The 22,130-nt window shown below is 36.2% G+C and overlaps 1 protein-coding gene across 1 annotated transcript in view; it reads left to right on the forward strand.

The window, feature by feature from the left end:
* LOC126254250 (solute carrier family 22 member 7-like) overlaps positions 1–22,130 on the forward strand; it is a 156,384-nt gene that overhangs the window by 109,066 nt on the left and 25,188 nt on the right. Inside the window, exon 7 of the mRNA XM_049955300.1 lies at positions 11,343–11,557. Coding sequence (XP_049811257.1) covers positions 11,343–11,557 — 215 coding nt within the window. The remainder of the gene's footprint in view (positions 1–11,342; positions 11,558–22,130) is intronic.

Here is a 22,130-nt window from a genome sequence, read left to right on the forward strand (position 1 = left end):
AGTCAATGAAGATGAAATGATGATGAAAGACACACGACACCCAGTCATCACGAGGCAGAGAAAATCCCTGACCCTGCCGAGAATCGAACCCGGGACCCCGTGCGCGGGAAGCGAGAACGCTACCGCAAGACCACGAGCTGCGGACTGCTGCATCAATGCTATTATGTCACTGGCCCCTCTGCTTGGTGCTTGTGGTTACCATTTCAATACCTTGGAGATAGCACTTGTCATATCAGTGGGTAGCCCCAGACGTAATTTCAACTGGCTGGCCCAAACTGACCTGCCTCTTGCATTAGCTGTGAAAAGTGTCTCAGTTGTATTCAGGTGTGCCCAGTAAATTATTTGCAGAGTAACTATATGATCACATTATGATTGGCAAATTGTAACTCAGCATTCACAACTGATGTTGTGACATTCTCCTACTTTATTTCTTCGTTGATAGTCCTCAGTGTTGACATACTGCATTGTTGTACTGGCTGAAAAATGGGGGGTGGAAGTTCACCAATGATTACCGTAAATGGTGTATCCGACAGTTGCACAGTTGCATTTCACATTTCTTTACATTCACTGTTCACAATCCCCCAATATTACAGTTATATGGCCAGTTAACTATTGGCAAATTTTGATAAGCCTCATTAATAGATTGCAGGCAAACATCAGCATACTGCTACAGTAGTTTACTGTTGAATATCTATGAGCAGTAGAAACCTAACCACGCAGTTCACAGTTCTTGCAGAATAATATGGTACATATTGACAGTGTAATTGTTTTAACACTTGGCCTAACTGTGTTACACTTATTCCACTGTTGATGCATTATTGTTGTTCTAACCAGCACAGATCCCTCGTCTGAAAATCGGTCCTGGACTGACTGTATCAGAACCAAAAATCAGGCCTTTACATATAATCACAATAATAGGTACTGGAGCAACACATTGGTCAATGTTTAAGTTGCAGAAATTACAATTAAAATATAACTCATCCAATTAACTGAATACATCAAAAAAATTGTTCCTTTTATCTGTTTCTTCTACTACAAGGGTTAGGCTGAATTATTTGTTTAAATGATGAAATTAACAGATATAGTTATACAAACAATACTTTTGACAAAACTCGTCATTACTTTGGAATTAATTAAGGGCTAGACTTGCTAACATGTTTTCAAATACAGCCAAATAAATACTTTAAGAATCCTAGTGAGTCTTTTTCCAAATGTTTATCATTATTACAGAATTTATATTTGTTTGTAAGTTAACAATACCATTTAAGTCATGGAATAATTACAGATTTAACCCTGTAATGAAAGATATTAATTAAGAATAGTCAAAATAAATTTGGAAATCGATGACATACACAAAACTAAGCACAAAATTAGATCTGCTGTTGTATTCTTTAAAACTGAGGGCCAATCTTTCTCTTTTATGAAAATAAAGATTATACTTACATATGTTAATGGCAATAGTTAAAAGTGAAAAATGAATTTAAGAAGGCAAATGGCAAAACAAGAGTTTTCCTTTTCTAATTGTAGAATTGCTCAATAGAACCCACTCTCCTTGTTGATAGGGTGGTAAAACTGAACTTTTATTACCTATCTTTTTTGCCTATCAACTGCCTTGAATTACACTGTTCCACTCTTCTCCATGCAATTTTAAGTTGCTTTTTAAATCCTTTGACTTTATATGTGTAATTACCTGCCAGTAATTTTTTTAATTTGAATGGAGGGATCATTTTCCCCCTTCCACAACCTTTTTTTAAGAATAAAGAATAATTCACACAGCTGATGTCTAAAATGCAGCTCCTCATGTTCCTGAAGCTGTGGCAAGTCACCTCACTAAAATGTAAAAACATTGTTCTCTTCTTTGATGGCTGTTGCATCTTCATCTCCAGCTGGACAGGCTGCAACTGTAAAGTGATGGCTTAGTGATACTTACAATAGTCATCTCAATGTTGAGGTCATGACAGTGTGGCAAGGTGTTAACAGCTTGGGCAGCTGAGACTATGTCAGACAAGGCTGTCTGCATGTATGGCAGTGGAGAATGTCTTGACCACATCAGCCAGTGTGACATGCTGTAGGCATTATTGGCTGACTGTGCACCAACTAACTCTCTTCTGACAGCTAACTCTTGGTAAATGTTGCGACAAATTTACAGCTTCCTTCATAGAATGAAAGGTGGCTATCACGCAGTAAATGTGGTCATGAAGAGATGTCCTGTTAGTGTCAGAACAAAGTCAAGAAAAAAGGAGAATATGAGAGATCTCACATCACGTCATTGCTACCTGAAAGATGGTGCCAACGAGGGCTCAGGTCTAGAGCTGATGCACTTTGACAGCAGCCAATGATCAACACATGTTTCCTCACCCACACTTCCTACTGGCTACGAAGAATGGATGAAAAGTAAGCATACTGTCAGTGGATCACACTCCACAGGAGCAAACAGTCTTTACTTAAATGACAATCCTTCACTGCACATGGGTCAAAAGGAATTGCATTTCAATATTGCAGACGAAAATTTAAGTGAAAAATTAGAAATAAAAGTTAGTAATAGCCACTAGGTTGGCTAGGCAACCTGCACAGCTGCAATGTGTACTTTAGGATAATGCTAACAACTTGGGAGACCTTAATTGTTAATAAACTCATCATTTGAAAACACAACTTAAAGAATGAAGCACTGCCTGTTATTTACACTATAAAAGACATTTTTGTGTGAAATGATGAATATATATTTATTTCTACCCTGGATATGAAAAATAAATAATATAAATTATTCAAAAATTTCACCTCCCTGTGTAGGTCATCTCTGTTATAAGAAGCAGATTTGCAAATGTTGGGTTCATTCTAGTATCACCATTGTACATTAAGCACTCTGTTGTTGCTGTAGCTTCAAGCCGGAGGTATGAATAAGAATTTTTGTGTGTGTGTGCGTGTGCGTGTGCGTGCGCGCGCGCATGTGTACTTTTGCCGGGGGGGGGGGGGAGGAGGGAGAGAGGGAGGAGAGGAGGAGGAGGAGAGAGGGAGGGGGGGGAGAGAGAGGGGGGGAGAGGGAGAGAACTTTGTGAAGTGTGGCTGCAAAGTGAGTAACAAATAAATGCATAGAGATTGCTGCACATCCCAGCAGTGAGTGTTGTATGCCTTGGAAAGTGTGATGAATTGAGACAGACTGTCTTATGTTGAGGTGACAACTATGGTTGTATTCTGACAGTTTGATGGAGAAACTATTGAGTACTTTAGCATTATTTTGTGGCTGCACTTAAAGTTTTAAAAGAATGTACATAGACTCTCATTGAATGATGAGTTTTACTTTGGTATAGTATGTATAAACTCTAATATTTATTCTTGTTATTGTTTTTAAAAGAGTTTGTAAATTGTTAACAAATTGTGTGTTCTTTATAAATTTGTAGTGCTACTGCATTTGCCAGTCCTAATGTCAACACTTGTTACTCTATTGAAGAGAAGAAATCAATGCACACTGATGATAAATAATCTTTCCTATATTTATAGTATTATTGCATGTAAAGTTTTGAATGAATGATGGATGTAAAAATTGCTTTAAATAAATGAATATATGAGCAAACTATTATTTTGTCCTCATTATGTAACTTTGCCCTGGTTCTTGGCACCCATTAACACCCTGCAGACTTATTCTTACTGAAAATCACTACAGACATAAAAATCATGTGAAAATTATAGCTGTCACTATGTAGTACCATTGATACCAACCTGTGTGGTGCCACTGCTATGGACCAAGAACCTCACTATTATTTCTATTTTTGTGTACACTGCTATTGCTACAGCTTCATGTAGACTGCATTGAAATGAATAAACATTTCATGAACAAACTTATAAATTGTGCTATATCTCCTACAACTGTTAGCACACATATTGAGGAACCCTGCTAAGTATTATCCATGTTTAACAATTTGAAATAATGGAGAAAAAAGCAAGATGGCTGCTGATACATGAGCATACTAGAACTTACAGAGTGTAAATAGCCAGATACCCACTGCTATGATCATTTCAACTTCATGTAACTAGACTTAAATTTGAATCAGACTGACATCATGGAGATTCCTATAAACCTACCAGATTTATCGACAGAAAACATGGAACTATTGACATGTTACTCATATAATCTAGATTATGTTGAGCACCACAGCTCACACTAATTTTAATAATTAATGAAAACTACCAGTATGTCACCAATTTTATAACACATTACTGTACATTCTGGCCCAAGATGTGAAGTTGGTGGTCATGCATGCTTGATGTGTGCTTGCTTGTGTGTACAGATGGTATGTGTTTCTCTTTTGCTGATGAATTCTGTGGCCAAAAGCTTTTAACTGTGTCTGTCTGCAACTTAATGTATCTTCTTTATGGTAAGTAGCAATATGTCTTTTCCCACAATGTTGTTATTACACATTTATTGTTTTATGACCAGTTTCGTTCATTTAATATCTTCAGGTTGTCGAATTTTGTTAAAGCCATGACAGAAATATTCTGGTTGTCATATGTAACATTGAAGACCAAATCCAAAAACAGTTACCATAAACATTCTTCTGACTGCCTGACAGAAGTATGGTAAGCAGGCACAGCATTGTGCATATAGTGTACAGTTTTTTGCCATACACCTGCCAAGTGGTCAGCAGAATGTTTATGATCAATGGTTTTGGGTTTGGCCTTCAACATTTCATATGACAACCAGACCGTTTGTGTCATGACTTCAGCACAACCCCATAACTTGAATACCTTCGATGAACAAAACTGTTTGTAATACAATAAATGTATAATAACATAGTGAGGTGGTTTTTTTTTAATGATTAACAGTGACACATTGAACATGTTTACATCCAACAGGGGAACTGCCAGTAAGGAAAACATCATCTCTGGCTGATCGACCACTTGCAGCCAGCTGATCTAATTAACATTTCCCTAGATGACAGTGCTATATTTACAGTGTCTGAGATAGCAAAGTAGACCGTTAATTACTGTGGAGCAAGTCAGCTACACCTGTGTATGAGATTGCTAGAGTGAAATTAGCCTATGCGTCAGCACCTATGGACTTGTATACTTATTCAGCCATGTGTTCTAATTTTGACGATAGTTTCCATCACTTTTTACTAATATTGCGATACCTGTGTGGCTATACAGCAGTTGGCCTGAGTTCAGTTTAATCCGTGTGCATGGTGAATTAGTTGTGTGAATTTTTCTTTCATTTTCTTGTTGTTCAACATTGTTTTATTGTGAACTTATTGGCTTTTGTTTCATGTTGCAATGTACTTATGAATGTATAATCAGAAACTGTAGCTACAAAGGAGTGAGCCAGAAAAAAAGGTCATACTGAATCAAGGGTGCCCATACAATAGGGAGGGACCTTGACCTAGTATGGTATATTTTTAACATTTTGGGAGACGAATGTCAATTTGTAAGTAACCAAAAAAAATTTTCAGGTTTGACCACATTGAAAACCTCTTTAATACTGACTTTTAAACTGTTTTCTTGAAATAAAAACAGCTGAATATACAACATTTTTTCCTTTTCCTTAGAGCTCAGGGGGGAGGTGGAGCATGGTCTCCCCTTGCCGATAGTTATGGGTGCCCTTGTACTGAACTGGCTGATCTATATGACATTTATGACTGCACCAGGATCAGCAATGCCCAACCATTTTTAATGAGCTGGCCATCAATTTAGCCATTGATTATTATTATAAATTTTAATTATATCTCCTTATTAATTAACTAATTGCTGCAGTATTTCTAACTGTTCACTGCCAAGCATTCTGTTTCTGTTCATATGATTGGTTTTATTATGTTTTGTATTTTAAATTTTTACACAATAAAATGTCATTCTCTTGATTTGCTGAAGTTCTGCAGTGGAACATACAAGTACCTGAGCAAATAAGCATGAGCCATGTGATGTCACTGCTTCTTTGCAAATGTGTTGTGTGTGCAAGCTCTTCCTCTAGTTGACATTTTCCCACAATGTGGTGGAAGGCTACTTCCAGTGGTTAGCAGCGAGCTGTGCAAACATGGTTCACTGCCTCGCATACATATGCACACATTCTGCTAAACACACGAGACACACTAATTTACAATACATAATTTATTCATGTATAGTAAGCTCTGATAATAGAACTACCATATGGATTTAAAAACAATGTTATGGCCTATACCACTGCTTCCCAAACTGTGGTTTATGACCCACTAGTCGGTCATGAGGCCTATTCAGGAGGGGCAGTGGACAATTTTTAAAATAACTGAGTAAAATATCTTGCCGACTGAAAATACAAACTCTTATTTTAAAGGAAAGTTTTATAATCTGAGCAGTTGTATACAAAATCATTCTAAGCAAGAAACTATTGTGGCTTAATAATGTGCTCTGGGCTAAATGAGAACAGTGCAGGTGCAGGACTCATTGGTAATTGTGATAATGCAACACCACTTTCCCTTCCACTTGCAACAATATGACTCATGACTGTGAGAGCATGTTTTGTTTGATCGTTGGTACAGTGTGTGCATGCATGTTTGTTGTGGTGGCTCGTTTCATTTTATTTCACTATGGACGCACAGATTAAAACAGGATCTTGACATGAAAGACAGACTTCATGTAATTACAACAAATCTTCCACATCCAGTACAAATGCATCATGTAATACACCTAAAGGCGAGTGTGTTAGCGAAATTGATGAACTGAACTCCTTTTTGCTTTCATAAATACAAGGATGATTATTTGAAATATGGGTTTGTGTTTTCAAGATCAAGAGCCACTTCCTTAGTATGTTGTATGCTTTTAAGTACTTCCTTACAAGAGTATGAAACCCTCAAAACTGGAAAGACATTTATCAAAGAAATGTAAGTAAGTCAATCAATTTTTTTCCAAGACAAAAAATGAGAATTTTTAAAGTCAAACTCAGTGATGACGAAACCGACTTGTGGGGAATAAAATAAGCAAGCTACAATCACTTCATATCGACTGTCCTTACTGATGGCCAAAAAGTGGGCAGCTCATAGTGTAAGAGAGGATATTATTTTACCAGTGGCCAAAATAATATCTGATGCTTTATTTGGTGAAAAGCACACAAGAGTAATTGATGAAATACCCTGTGAAACACAATGGGAAAGAGAAGAATCAATAAAATGTCAGAGTTTTTAAAACAGTCCATGATCACAGTTTTCAAACAAAGTGACTACTTTTCTCTTCAGCTTGAAGAAAGCATGGATATAACCAGTGTGGCTATTCTTTTAGCTTTTGTTAGGTTTGAATTTGATGGGAATACAGAAGAAGAAATGCTCTTTTGTAAATGTTTGCCAATGACAACAACAGGGGAAGAAATTTTTAAATGTCTTGATGGCTGTATGGTAGAAAATGAAATAGAATGGACAAAATGTATTGCCCTGACAACTGATGATGCCCATGCTATATCTGGCATTTACTCAGGTTTGAGTGCCAAAGTTAGGGCATTTGCCCATTCTGTTCAGTGGACTCACTGTAGCCTGCACCAAGAGGCCCTTGTATGTAAAGGTCTGTCTGAAAGCCTTAGGAAAATCATTAATGACATAGAGAAAATTGTGAATTTCATGAAATCTAGACTTAAAAATTCAAGATTGTTTGCCATACTGTGCAATGAGATGGGCACTGAGCACAAAACACTTCTCCTGCACTGTGAAGTATGCTGGTTGTCAAGAGAGAAAGTGCTATCAAGATTATTTGATGTTCGAGATGAGCTGAGAATCTTCCTGTTGGAGGACAAAAGTGATGCAGAATCTGTTGGCAGTATTTTGGACATGTTATCTGATGAAAACTGGCTAATATGTCTTTCATACCTGAGTGACATATTCAGTACTCTTAATATCCTCAATTTACAGCTGCAAGGGAAGGATGTCCACAAGTTCTATGTTCAAGGTAAAATAGAAGCAACTATTAAAAAAACTTGAAAGATGGTCCAGTAAAGCAAAAGAGAGCTGTTCTGATGAATTCCCACTTAATTTAATGAGGAAACAGCAGCTGCCATGAAGGAACATCTTGAAGCACTGGTCTCTAGTTTCAGGTACTTATTCTGGAATAATTTTACTAGTGATCACTTAGATTTGAAGTATTCCATATTAAACATATTTATAATTTTCACATTATTCTTTTTCACCCAATACAGAAAAGTAAAAAAAAAAAATGATAGTTAGGCTGTCCCCACATAGCGAACTCAAAAGAATCTGATAGTTTCACATTAATCCCACTGATAGTTGTTTGCTTATTCAGTAGTGTTACTTAATATTGATTTCTTGTTAAAAGTATTACTTTCCAAGAATTCCTGATGAACGGCTATGCATAAGAAATCCGTTTGTTGAGGACAACCTTAAAAATTTAAAACTGTCAGCATCTGCAGAAGACTCCTTGATAGAACTATTATGTGATTCTTCTTTGAAAACTTTATTTTTAAAAATTAAGCCTTATGCCATTTTTGGTCAAATTAAAAGGAGAGTATCGAGTGTTTGCAAACATAGCTTTGAAGGAACTAATGGGGTTCATAACTACTAACTTATGTAAATATGCTTTTTCTAGCTTTTTAATAGCGAATATAGAAACAAACTTTGCATGGAAAACAATTTACGACCAAAGCTAACAAGCTTCAGTTCAGATATAGAAAGTGTCATTAACATCAAGACTAAACAATCCCACAAACCTCATTAAGTTCACCATTTAATTTGCATGAAATAAAATTTTTATGGGCCAAAATATTGTTTCTTTTCTTTAATTATGTTCCCTTCACCAGTTTCAAAATTGTTACTCAGAAAAGCATATTTTCATACAATACTAAGTTCTGTCTCATATTATATATAATTTTTATATCACTATTAACTACTTTTTAATGATTGTAGTGGTAGAGTATATGTATATGTATATACTTGGTTGAAAAAATGTTTCCAGAAAAATAGTGGGTCACATTACAAAAAAGTTTGGGAACCACTGATCTATAATATTGTTCGTAACTGCTCATGAACGACTAGTAAAAAAAATTATTTCACTTTCTAATCTTATTGTGCATAAAATTCCCTAGTCTCAGAGAAAATTAGTAATGTCAGCTTTTATACTCCAACACTGCTATAGAATTATTTTTTCATCAGTATTTTTTCAGGGTTTCAGCAAAACCATTCTGTTTTGAGATTGCAGATTTCTTGGCAATGCTTTTATTGATTTAGTACCAGAATATTGAAGTCCTTTACCAAATATTTGTAGCTGATGTGAAAGGCAACTCAGTTGTTTTCTGTTTGTTGTGTTATGGACATGAATAGTCTCATTGATCTCCAGATTTGTGATGTCTTGATATGCAGGCACTATGGTCTTGAACACATTTACAAATATCTGTATCTACCTACATACTCCACAAGCCATCATACAGAGCACAGTGAAGGATATACATGTAGTGACAATAATCTTTTCATTATTGTGATGGCAGAGTTTCCTCATATTGTCATTCCTGATTGGATACATCATCCAGGAGGGACCATGATATACAAAAGCTTTTGAAATGCATGGAGACAGTTGTCTCATTAGAAATAGCTGCCATAGAGCTTAACTTGCTGAAACCAATGTTAATCTGTTGTTTACATTTTAGCTCACTATCATTATACTTAAAGACTTAACTGAAACTATTTCTTTCACTCCTGCTTCATTCAAAAGTACAGATATGTGTTTTGTTTTATCTATTGTTGAAACCCTTGTGAATAGTTCTTTTTTTCAGATTAGTGACTAGCTCATTAATCATAAGCCTCTCTCTCTCTCTCTCTCTCTCTCTCTCTCTCTCTCTATCTATCTATCCATCTATCTATCTATCTGTCTGTCTATCTCTCTCTCTCTGGTGTGTTTCTTTTTTCTCAAGTGCCTCAAAAGTGTTCGTTACACTTAGTCATGTCATCTGCATACAGTTACTTTCTTTCAATTTCACATGTTTGTATTACATTGTTTACAAATAAATTTAACAAGATAGGAACTCCAAACATTATGCTTCTATGAAACTTCCTGGCAGATTAAAACTGTGTGCCCGACCGAGACTCGAACTCAGGACCTTTGCCTTTCGCAGGCAAGTGCTCTACCAACTGAGCTACCGAAGCACGACTCATGCCCGGTACTCACAGCTTTACTTCTGCCAGTACCTCGTCTCCTATCTTCCAAACTTTACAGAAGCTCTCCTGCGAACCTTGCAGAACTAGCACTCCTGAAAGAAAGGATACAGCGGAGACATGGCTTAGCCACAGCCTGGGGGATGTTTCCAGAATGAGATTTTCACTCTGCAGCGGAGTGTGCACTGATATGAAACTTCCTGGCAGATTAAAACTGTGTGCCCGACCGAGACTCGGAAGTTATGCTTCTATCTCTCATGTGTATATCTTCGACGGTAACATACTGTCTTCTGTCACTGAAATACGTTGTTATCCAGTCTGCTGCATACTGTGTGATTTATTATGTCAAATGCCTTGGATACATCAAGGAAAACTCCAGACATTTTCTCCAAGGCCTGTGCAAAGAATTCTGTTGAACCTTCAATTGCTGATTCTGTTGCTGTCCCTTATTTGGTACCAGTCTTGCGCTGGAATTTTTCTGTTTCAGAAAGCTTAGAGGTACAGCAATCTCTTCATTGTACCTGTCTGTGACTCATAAGTACCAATCTAGCCTTTTTGTAACATTTTTCTAACTCATTCTTAAGTATTTATTTTTATTGTTTATTTATTTATTCATCCAGTAAATCTCTACAGATTGTAATTGTAAATCTCTACAGTTGTAATTTGCATGACACACACACACACACACACACACACACACACACACACACGGGTTACATATAACTTCAATGTTTATTTTAATAGTACAATAAATAAATTATATTTATTCTTGCTTTAGCAGCAGTAGCAATTTTTGCATGTTCTTGCTTCATGTCTGTTGTACTTCACATGGTTTAAGAATTATACCACTGAATAGAAGCAGTGGGAGTATTTTCCTTTATTTGTAAAGTTATCTAGGATAGCAACCATTTAAATAAACTATGTATTCCACAGCTGGAAGAAAACTCCTCTTAGCCTTTAGACTGACCTAATAATTGAAGCTACTTAAATTGATCCATCTCTTATAAATACCTTAGCTTTGAGCTAACAGATTACAAGTGATGAGATTGTCCACTTGACATCCTTTTGCTCATCCCTTTAATGACATAAAATTCACTAGTTCTGAAAGGAGTTCATTGCAAAATTGTCAGGTTTGTTGTCCTACACAAAAGAGTTTGCTACTTAGATCAAGACTCTTAATTTAAATTATTAGTGACAGTGCTAAGCTGAATGTGTACCAAAAATATGTCACAGGATGGTGTTCGAGCTGGCATACTACAGCCTGCTACTAAATGTGACTAACTTGGAGGGTAACCCATTCATGAATTTCGCATGGCAGTCACTGGCAGAGTTCCCTGGATATGTAGCAGGTCGTTGGGTGGCTGACCACATGGGTCGTCGCTGGTCACAGGTGGGCGTCTCAGTTATTGCTGCCTTTGCCCTCTTCATTGCTGCTGCATTTGCTGCAGGTAAGCTGTTCTACTTTTTCCCAGCATAAACATCCTGTCAATAGTCATATCATCAGAATCAGTCATTTATAAAGAGATTCACTCTAACAGCTTTTTTTTGCAGCACTCATTGAACAAAAATTGATGAAAGGTTTGAGAGATGCTAATCATAAACCTTTACTGCATTTGTGATACATATGGTCACCCAAAACACACTTCTTACCAAATCAGTTCTTCCACATCTATTGTCTAAATATCAATAATAATATCTTGACCATTACACCTGTGAGTTATTTTCATATTTTCTTCTTTTGTTTCGTTCAAATTCACAATAATTTGCTTCCATGTATGACTATGCAATGTATGAATGTGCTATCAATCATTTGTAGTGAAAGATAAAACACTCATTTTTATGCAAAGATTTATTTATTTATTTATTTATTTACCCATCTATTTCTGTAGGACCAAATTGAGGATCAAATATCCAAGGTCACTGAATGTATCATACATGAAATTACAACATAGAAGTAATAACAGATGAAACAAAAAGTTTAGGAACCCAAAAAAGTCAAGCCTTAAGTTTCAGTGAACACAATCAACAATATAATGTAGGAATCAGCTTAATTTTTCACTTTCAGTTTCAATGTGAAAGCACGTGGAAGAAATGACAGTAAAGAATATATATATTGAGAGGCCAATGTCAGAATAACCAGACTAGTGAACAGGGGTCGACAAGAGGTTTGCAAACGTACACCAGTTATTGCCTGAACTGCCTGTTTCTGAGCCAAAAATAACCTTTGAGAATGGGAAGAGCTACCCCAAAATGTAATGCCGTATGACATAAGCAAATGACAATAAGCAAAGTAGACTAATTTTTGTGTCGAACAATCACTTACTTCAGATACTGTTTGAATGGTACAAATGGCAGCAATACGTCTTTGAACAATACGCTGAATTTGAGCTTTCCATGACAGCTTACTACCTAACTGGACACCTAGAAATTTGAACTGTTCAGTATCAATAATCATATGCCCATTCTGTGAAATTAAAATGTTGGGTTTTGTTGAATTGTGTGTTAGAAACTGTAAAAACTGAGTCTTACTGTGATTTAGCATTAGGTTATTTTCTACAAGCCATGAACTTATGCATGAAGTGCACTATTTGAAACAGAGCAAATGCTGCACACAACATTCTTTACTATGAAGCTAGTGTCATCAGCAAACAGAAATATTTTAGAATTACCTGCAATACTAGAGAGCATATAATTTATATAAATAAGGAACAGGATTGGTCCCAACACTGATATCTGGGGCATCCCCCACTTGACTGTGCTCCACTCAGACCCCATATCACAGCCATTCTCAGCACTGTTAATAATGACCTTTTGCTGTCTGTTGTGAAAGTTAGGGGTGAACCAATTGTGAGCTGCTACCCCTATTCCATAATTGTCCAACTTCTAGAACAATATTTTGTGATCAATACAAGCAAATGCATTAGTTCAATCAAAAAATATGCCTAGCATTCAAAACCTTTTTTTTAATCCATCCAGTACCTCGCAGAGAAAAGAGAATAACACCTTTTCAGAGGAAAGACAAATGTTTACTCCGAAATTCTCGAAGCACTACAAGGTGTGGGCAAAGAACTGATAGACTGCCAGTCTTGCAGCTGGGCCATAACATATGTGACCCTACTTTACTGGCTGCAGAAGGTTGGTCACAGGTGGCCAAGCATGTCGCAAATGTGGAGGATGCATGTAATTGGGCCACCTGATGGTCAGCCTACACTACCTGCCACTGACCACGAACCTGGTTAGGGGCGAGCAGAGGTGCCCTCATCCCAAAGGGCACATTGGAGCAGCCTAGTGCAAGGAATTCTAAAAGCATCCAAGGCAAAATCCATTTGATTACTGGAGTGAGAGTCACACTTTTTTTCAGTTAATGCCAGGTTACAGATGTCAGTCATGATAAAAATTTGAAAAAACATAACCACAAGATATATAAAAGATTTCAGAAAAATAATTTAGTTTGTCCCAACAGCACATTACAAGACAGAAAAATAAGGTAGATGAGCTTTGTATACATTTAGAAGATTTACGGAAGAGAGAGATGTTCTATGCATGACTGAACATTATGTAACAACATGGACAGAGAAGTTAAATATAGCTTCTTAAAGGCTAGAACCATTTTCATGTCTAGTCAATAAGGAGTAAAGGGAGTAGCCACACATACTGTATGTAAAAGTTTAACACAGAATCAAAAACGGTGAAGTAAGTTTTGTATTGGTTGAAACATAGAATCACATGGTCATGATTGTTTCAGAATAATAAATCTCTCATATATGTAATAGCCTAGAGATTGCAATATCATAATTGATATTTTCATAGTGGAATCATTTAGCACCATACAGTCCTACAACATGCCCATACAAAACAGAGAGGCTTAATAATGATACCAGGATACAATGTTTTGCAGCAGCAGTAGTAGTTGTCACCATTTGGTCCCCAGTGCCGGATAAAGGATTCTTCCAGACTTCTCCATGCGTCATGATCTTCAGCTATACAAATTCACACTGTTCCTACAAGTTTTCTAATGCCCATCCACCTTCTATTAAGTGGTTGACATAGTCTTTGGTGATTTATTGAAATACAGCCAAGAAGTATGTTCATCCACTTAACAATGATTTGTCTGACTACATATCATACCACCTCCATTTAATCTTTGTTAGTTGTAATTACGTATTTCCCTCAAGTCTTTTCACTGACCCACTTGTTTGTTTCCTTGTCTCTCCTGGTAGTTCCCAACATGCATCCTCCATTACTCATTGAACAACCACTAATTTAAGAATGCTTTTAACATTATAAGTCCATGTTTACAATATTGTACAATTTGTACATATGACCTGGACATGTCAAGTGTACATTTCTACCAGTAATTTTTACAATTTATTTGCTACAATTTTATTTGTTAAATGAAAGACTATGTGATATTACAAGAAGATAATGGATATCACATTGTACTTTAACCTGTAAGGTGGGTTGTAACTTCTTTCTGCAGTACTATGAAATGGAATGGAACATTGTGGGAGCAAAGTAGGAATAAATACAGACCTGTATGTTACATGCCTTAAGGATACATGCATGATACATATACATAATTATAAGGTGTAAGTGATTTTCTACTAAGAAATTAGTTAATATTTATAAACTTTTACAAAAAAAAGTCATTTGCGGTGTAAAATTTTTGCTCAAAAAGAATTTTTTCTTAATTTATGCATGAAAGCTTTTGGCATTTTTGTTCTTTTCATTCTGTCTGGTAAATTACTAAACATCATATCCCAACATGCAGGGCACTTTTATGGTAACTGGTTGTTCATGTTTCATAGTTTTCAATGTGTTCATTTAATATTAATGAACTGTTTTTGTTTAGTAGGTCTTAATGAATGATAGAGCACTATAAATGTAAACAATGGCTGTGTCGTAAGCCCAAGTCTCTTGAAATGTTGTCTTCATGGTTCATTACATCACAGTTTGCATATTATATGCATTGCCTTTTTTTGTGGTTTGAAGATATCTCTGCTGCAGAGTGAATTACCCCAAAGTACAATGCCATACTGCTGGAGTGAAAGTAGGAATAATATATTTATATAAGAACTAATTTGGTGGCTACTTTGCTGAGTACCCTTAGAATATAACACATAGTTGACAGCTTATTTGTGATACAATTGACATGAGTGCCCCAGTTTGAAATTTTCTTCAAGCCATATACATAGAAACTCAATATGGTTCACATTGGATAGTTCTTGGTTGTTTAGGGGCATGCCAGGTGAAAAGCTGCGGCAGGTTGGGGTTTCATTTCTCATGACTTTTCATCATTGTTGTCACTCTGCAGGCTGCGAATTAAAATTCACCTACCTCAGAATGGCGTCTGCTCAATGTCGCTTCACTCGGCAATGTAGATACTTACAAGATGATGTAAAAGCAGCGTTGATGAAAAACATCACCTAATATCTACAAATCTTGAGGCCACACAACTGTAGTTAAGAAAGAAAGTTCTGTAGAAATACTGTCATACAATTTTATCAGGCAGTAAGAAAATAGATTGGCTTCTGCAAAATAATGTTCGAAATTTCCACACAATAAAGTTTATTTTGTCCTTGACAGCCAAACAAAAAGTACTAGGTACTACATTTAAACTATTGGCTATTTCCTTCCAGTTGATGATTCATATACACATTTCACATGCATAGAAGCCAGAACTCTGTCCAAACTCGACCCAAATTAAACAACGTTTTCACAGTCATTAATTTCACAACTACTATGAGTTCTTACATTCGGTCCTTCTTGTGGATTTCCAAAAAAGAAACTGCTTGCCAAAAATGCTCAGTAATTGAATACTGAAACATGCCACCCAGATTCTTTGAAGGCCAATATTTCACATGCAAATATCTGTCTAACAGATTTAGTCAAAACCTCTGAAATTTCGCCAATCAGTCCTCAACAACAACTGCTATCAACTTAGCTCACCAATAACTCAAACACTAAGTAATTCTTCATCTTACACATTATTTTTACTGGCACTAGTAACATGATCGTCCGCGTTCAATGCTAGCAAGCGATCTCCTTCTTCCAGCCTCACTCCCAGTATAACTATCAGGTAATGAGCGAGAACCGTCACAATTCTGATTGGCTGACCATACTGGCTGCCAATACTTGATTGTGATCATACTCGCACCAAAACTGGTCTGCACCAATCCTTATACACAGACACATTTGCGTCGATCTGACATACAAATATTATAGTAATGTTTAATAAACGAAAACAAAAAGACAAGAATTCTCGAAATATTCTTTAGATACAGATTTTACTCCAGCCGACTTTCTGTCTGCTATGTTATGACAGCAATCACATCTAGACATACGTCATCAGTAAAGTGGGTAAATCACCTATGATCATTTTCCCATGACAGGCTTGTGTAACTCTTGCACATTACTTAAGATGGTATATAATGCAATATTGAAATTTGACGAATGTCCCACATACACACTATCATTTACTCACAGGCTCACATAACACATAATAAAATTAATATTGATTATAATAGTTCTTTCTGAAGTTATTCTAGATTTCATACTACGAAAACTGTGAGGTACTTGAAATTTTTAAATTAAATTTCAGTTAAATAATTATATACCCTGATAATTCAGGTGAGTATTTTAACTGATAACCAAAAACAAGTCATAAATTTTCCCAGGTGAATTTCCTTTCTTAAGTGCAGTTTTTTTAACTTTAAAGTAAATTTTTCTATCTCCAAAAATATGCCTGTTAGATAGCTGAGATTTGCACACCACCTTTCTATTAATAACAAAGTGCAGTATACAAATTTTGAAAGCAATCACACAAAAACTACTATCCTTTATTTAGATTCTTATATGTGGTGAATGCATGCATTCAGTAAGAGACAATGAATAGCTTTCCCATGGCAGGCAGTGACAGATGAACGTGTGTCTCTCGGGTAGGCCGCTAGATGTCAGCCCCCAAAGTTACATATAGCAGGCTATCCTAAAACAAACATTCCCTTGGAACAACTTGCGATGCTACAAGGCTAAAACCAATGTGAGTTGTTTTTTCATATACTTAGAATGAGATTGTTCTCACTCAACATTTCATTCAGTGATGACATAAGTGGTTTAATGTTTTGGTCACGGTCACCTTTGTCTGTATCTGTTACCAGAGTACGTGTGTCATCAGCAAATAGTGTCGTGTGTCCTGAAGCAAACTTTGTGTTTTTGTCATCAAAATACTGTATAACAGAAACAGTATCAACCCTAGGACTGAGCCTTGTGGTACACCATGTCTAACAGTCACTACCTCAGAGGAGTACACAGTACAACTTTTTTGTCCGTTGTTTGATAGATGTGACTATAACCATTGAGTTGCAGTTCCTCTTACAGCTTCATTAGCTAACTTTCTGAAGAGTATGTATTATGTGGCCAATAACATGAACAGCTTTAGACAGATTTATAAAAAGTACATAGTAATTTCTTTACTATCTAATGATTTAAGATTGTGCTGAGGTGCTCATACACTGCTGTGGCTGTTGTATTTGCTTTTCTAAATCCATGCTGATGCTTCAGTATTAAAGATAATCTGTTAACAAAACTTTCTATCAGGTGTAAAACAATTTCTCAGACATTTTTGAAAATGTGCTGAGTTGTGCTACAGGCTTGTAATTAGCTACATCATTTTCAGGTCCTTTTCTGTGGAATGGTTTAACTTAAGCAACATTTATGTTGTAAGGGAAAAATCAGTTTCTAAAGGATGCATCAATTATGTGAGTTAGTGGTTCCACAATGTATTCCCCAATTTCTTTAAAATTAAATCATATATTGTTACTGCCACTGGAGTATATACTCTGTAGTGCTTTTTATAGCTGTGAGCACTTCAGTGTCAGAAGTTTTGTCTGGAATCATTGATGCTTTTATGGTTTCCGCATTTGTTGGATGTTGAGTACTGGCTCTATGGCAGTTCTTCATCATCAGGTTTCCAACTATTTTACTGAAGTAGTCATTAAAAGCATGTACTATTTTTTCTGGTCCTGATGTCAACTCATCATTTAGATTTAGAGTTTTTTTTGTAGCATGTTGCTTGTTTGTTTCATTTTTCACAACTTTCCAAAAGTCTTTCATTTTATTATTAGATTATTTTATTACTTTATCATTACAGAATTGTTTGCTTGTTTAATTACTTTTTTGTTGACAGCACAGTAAACTTACAGTATGTTCTAAGCTTATCATCAACTTCCTAGTTTTTCATGTAGTTCTTGAGGCAGTGCTTGTTTGGGCCAGAGATTTTTATCCCTACTGTCACCCATGAATTTGTACATTTATTTCCAATTATCCTTGACTTCAGTGGAAATGCAGTATGTGGCTATTGGACAAATGTTTTATGAAAGGAATTAAACATATTCTCAGCAAACTTGTCTTCTTATCTCTCTAACCAGTTCTCAGTCATCAAAAGATGATTAAAAAGCTCTATATTTTCATCATTCAATTGCCTTTGCGTTGCAGTTTTTACAGGACATTGAATTTTGCTGTTTAAACTCAGTGTTAGAGTCTGGACTTCTTGGTCACTGTAATTTTGTTAATAATTTCAGCTGAGTAGTGTTGCTTATGTACATTTATGAAAATCTGATCAAGAGCTGATTTTGAAATTTTTGTGATCCAGTTATCCTCAACTCCTCTAAAATAAAAAATTCGTCAACTGGTTCTATAACTTCATTGTTAATTTTCTTCTTATACATCATTTTAGTGTATAATTGACTTCCAACTCACTTTCAAACTCATTTCTTTCAAGTCTACTTTCAACATTACATTAGTAAATTCATCCATTAGGTTAATGTTACCAGCACCAGAGGCACACATACTACGTCACTGAAAAAAATGTAGGTCCTTAAGGTACATTCCATTATCATATTCTTTTTCTCAAATTAACAACATAAAAGGTGGCAAAGGAATAACCAGAGAAGAAAAGCAGAATTGTAGAAGTACGTATGACTAAAAGAAATTCTGGTTCTGAATATAATAAAATTAATGAAAAAAAAGATGAAGAAGAAGCATTACATGAACACCAAGAGCTCAAACGGCACAACAGTATTAAGCAAAGAATAGGATTTAATGAACATACAGAATAACTATATAAAAGAATGAAAGTTGCAGACATTAAAGAGTGGTAACAGGATTACGAAAACCTGTTTCTAGAGCACTGATTATGCCAGTGATGGGATATGTAATTTAGGAGTCCGCAGGTTTATGTCAATACAAGTAAAATGTTTTTGTCATGCACTCTGTCTAAAGATGACATAGACTGCAGATTTAGATACATTCCTGCATCCTTGTGCGGTGCCTGAAGATGGTAGCCATTTGACTCAGAAATGAAATTATGTAAATTTGAAATCAATTAAGACAATCGATGGGGAAAATAAAGAAAAAGTGAGGAATATAATATTTATTTTTCTCCATGAACTCTATCAGGCGACATTCCCAATACCTTCCATCACCATCGAAGCTACAATATACTATCTTCATAAAACAGTCTGTCTGTCTCTGTACAGTACCCAATACTTTTGACCACAGAGAGTCAACAACACGCAACAGTTGCTGTGATGAGATTTTAGATCTAAATATGGCCTAAGGGCTGAAACCTATCACTGAAAACAAATAAATTTGTGTTCTAGACTGTATTATTCAGGCAATTAGAATACATAGATCACTGTGGTGTCCCCACAGCAGCATGATGCCGTCTTAAAGTACTCTGAACAGGTGTACTTTGACACACCACTCTGTTTGCAGTGTTGGTTGGTGAGTGGCCAGTCTAAATTTGTTCTGCATAAAGTGAGCCTTGAGGGTACTACCAGTGGTACTGTGCCATGGAAAGTTCAATGTGTATCAAGACTGCAGACACATACCAGCAAACAACAAAAAATTAGGTATCTATCTTTATGTTTTCAAGTTGATTATTAAATCATTGTGACTTCACCTTGTATTGATAAACTAAAGTATTACCTACACTACATCTCATTTCCAGTTACTCCCCATAGAGCATAGTACCCAAATATCTATGTTTCTGAAGCAACTGCACAGTTTTAGCAGTTGTACACTCCTTCTGTACTCCAGTTTCTTCCAAGAAAATATGTTTCTCAAAATCCCATAGGTCTGTGCACATCCCACGGTGGACCTACCCTGGTCTGACTCCCATCCTCCGATTACATTCCTTTACAATAGAACTTGTTTTCTTCTAAAAAGCTTTAGAGGCGACACTCATGTGATTTGGAAATAGCATTGCCATCCTGATTGCAGATGAAACAGATATCCAGCAACTATCCACTATCTGGCCTAATTTTACTATCTGGCCAGGTACTTGTTAGAAGGTCGATATCTTACAGAAACTGGATTTTGAATAAACTATGAAAAATTCATAAAATCAGCTTATTTAATTTGTGTGTAAAATATTCTAAATACAAAGAAGAACACAAAACCTCCAAATCAAAACACTGTTTTCTATTCATTTTAACAAAAAAAATGAAGTAGTACTTGTACTGAACTAGAAGCAAATTATGGTGAATAGGCACCAATTTCTCTGCTTTAAGAGGCAATAAGCAATTTCACTCACCTCCATAAACAAGACCAGCTTCAGAATCCTTTACTATATATTCTGCTGCAAGGTGCTGAAAGAAAAGGTCTAGCGAACATTGTCAAATTAGAGTACTGTGTAACATTAGCTGAATGCCAAGTACAGTACTAGGATCACAACTGTGATCAATTCAAACCATCTTCAGATGATAGCAAATTTCCCTTGCAATCACATTTCTTGATCATTGCACAGGCTATTATTATATTTATTTGACATCTTATTAAGGCAATCACAAAAGTGCTATGAGCTTCATGAGTCATTGTCGACTCAGTCTCCTCTCCTCTTAACAGACATTGGAGATGAGCTGCTGCTGGAAATTTCCAATAGCATCTTCTGTCAAACTTTTTTAGTTTCAAAAATCTCCAGATTGTCTCAGAAGATTGCAATCAAGTAATCTAGATCATTTAATAAGCTGAGATGACTTTCTAATGCAGCTTTCAACAAGGATCTGATGTCTGGTAGGCCAGGTGTCCTTTCTGCCTTCTCATCCTTATCTAAAAACTTATTCAGTGTCACAATGTGTGGTATTACTTCAGATATGCAAGAGAGATCAGAACTTATTCTTGTACTTTCTTCAAAGGGCTTCGGAAGTTTAACACACTGCTCCATCAAACATGACTGATGCGATATCAAATAAGTAAGTGTATCATGATCAACCACATACAACAACAAAGCTGATATCTTAAACCAGCTGATGCTCCAGCAACTTTAGCTCCTTTTGAATCACCAACAGTTTTTCTTGAGTTAAGCTCAAATGATTCAAGTGTGTTGCCGGACATCTTCCAGTAGCAATCATTTCTGCCACTGGACTCAGTTATAACCTTCTGTAGCGAATGGATAAAACAGATAGCAAAATTACATTCAGCCACTTGAAAATCTTTCACCATGTTAGTGCCACTGTTGTGAATGAGTACACGTATGTTGACTTAGTTGACTTGACTTAGTTCCTGTCGTTCCCTCTGGAACATAGGGCCATGATGAAATTCCTCCACCTGGTATGTCTCTTCACTTCACTCCTGGTTTTCCCTTCCTCTGCAGCTTCTCTCTCGATCGTCCTTTTCCAGGTTTGTTTGGGACGACCATGTGTTCTAAGTCCTTGAGGGTTCCAGTCCGACACCACCTTTTCAACAGCTCCACCTGGTTTCCTCAATGTATGCCCAATCTAGTTCCATTTTCTTTCCTTGATTTGTATATTGACTGGTTGCTGATTTGGTTCCCTCCAAAGATCTTCATTTGTCATTATATCTGGCCATCTCAAATTTAAAATATGCTGGAGACAGCGGTTGATAAAAACTTGGGAGTTGGTTTTTGATGTCACTGTCCAAGTTTTGCAACCATACAACACAACAGTCCTCACATTTGCTATTGAAAAGCTGGAGTTTGGTCTTCTTTGAGATATTCCTATT

This window comes from Schistocerca nitens, chromosome 1 (genome assembly GCF_023898315.1).
Source record: "Schistocerca nitens isolate TAMUIC-IGC-003100 chromosome 1, iqSchNite1.1, whole genome shotgun sequence".
NCBI lineage: Eukaryota > Metazoa > Arthropoda > Insecta > Orthoptera > Acrididae > Schistocerca > Schistocerca nitens.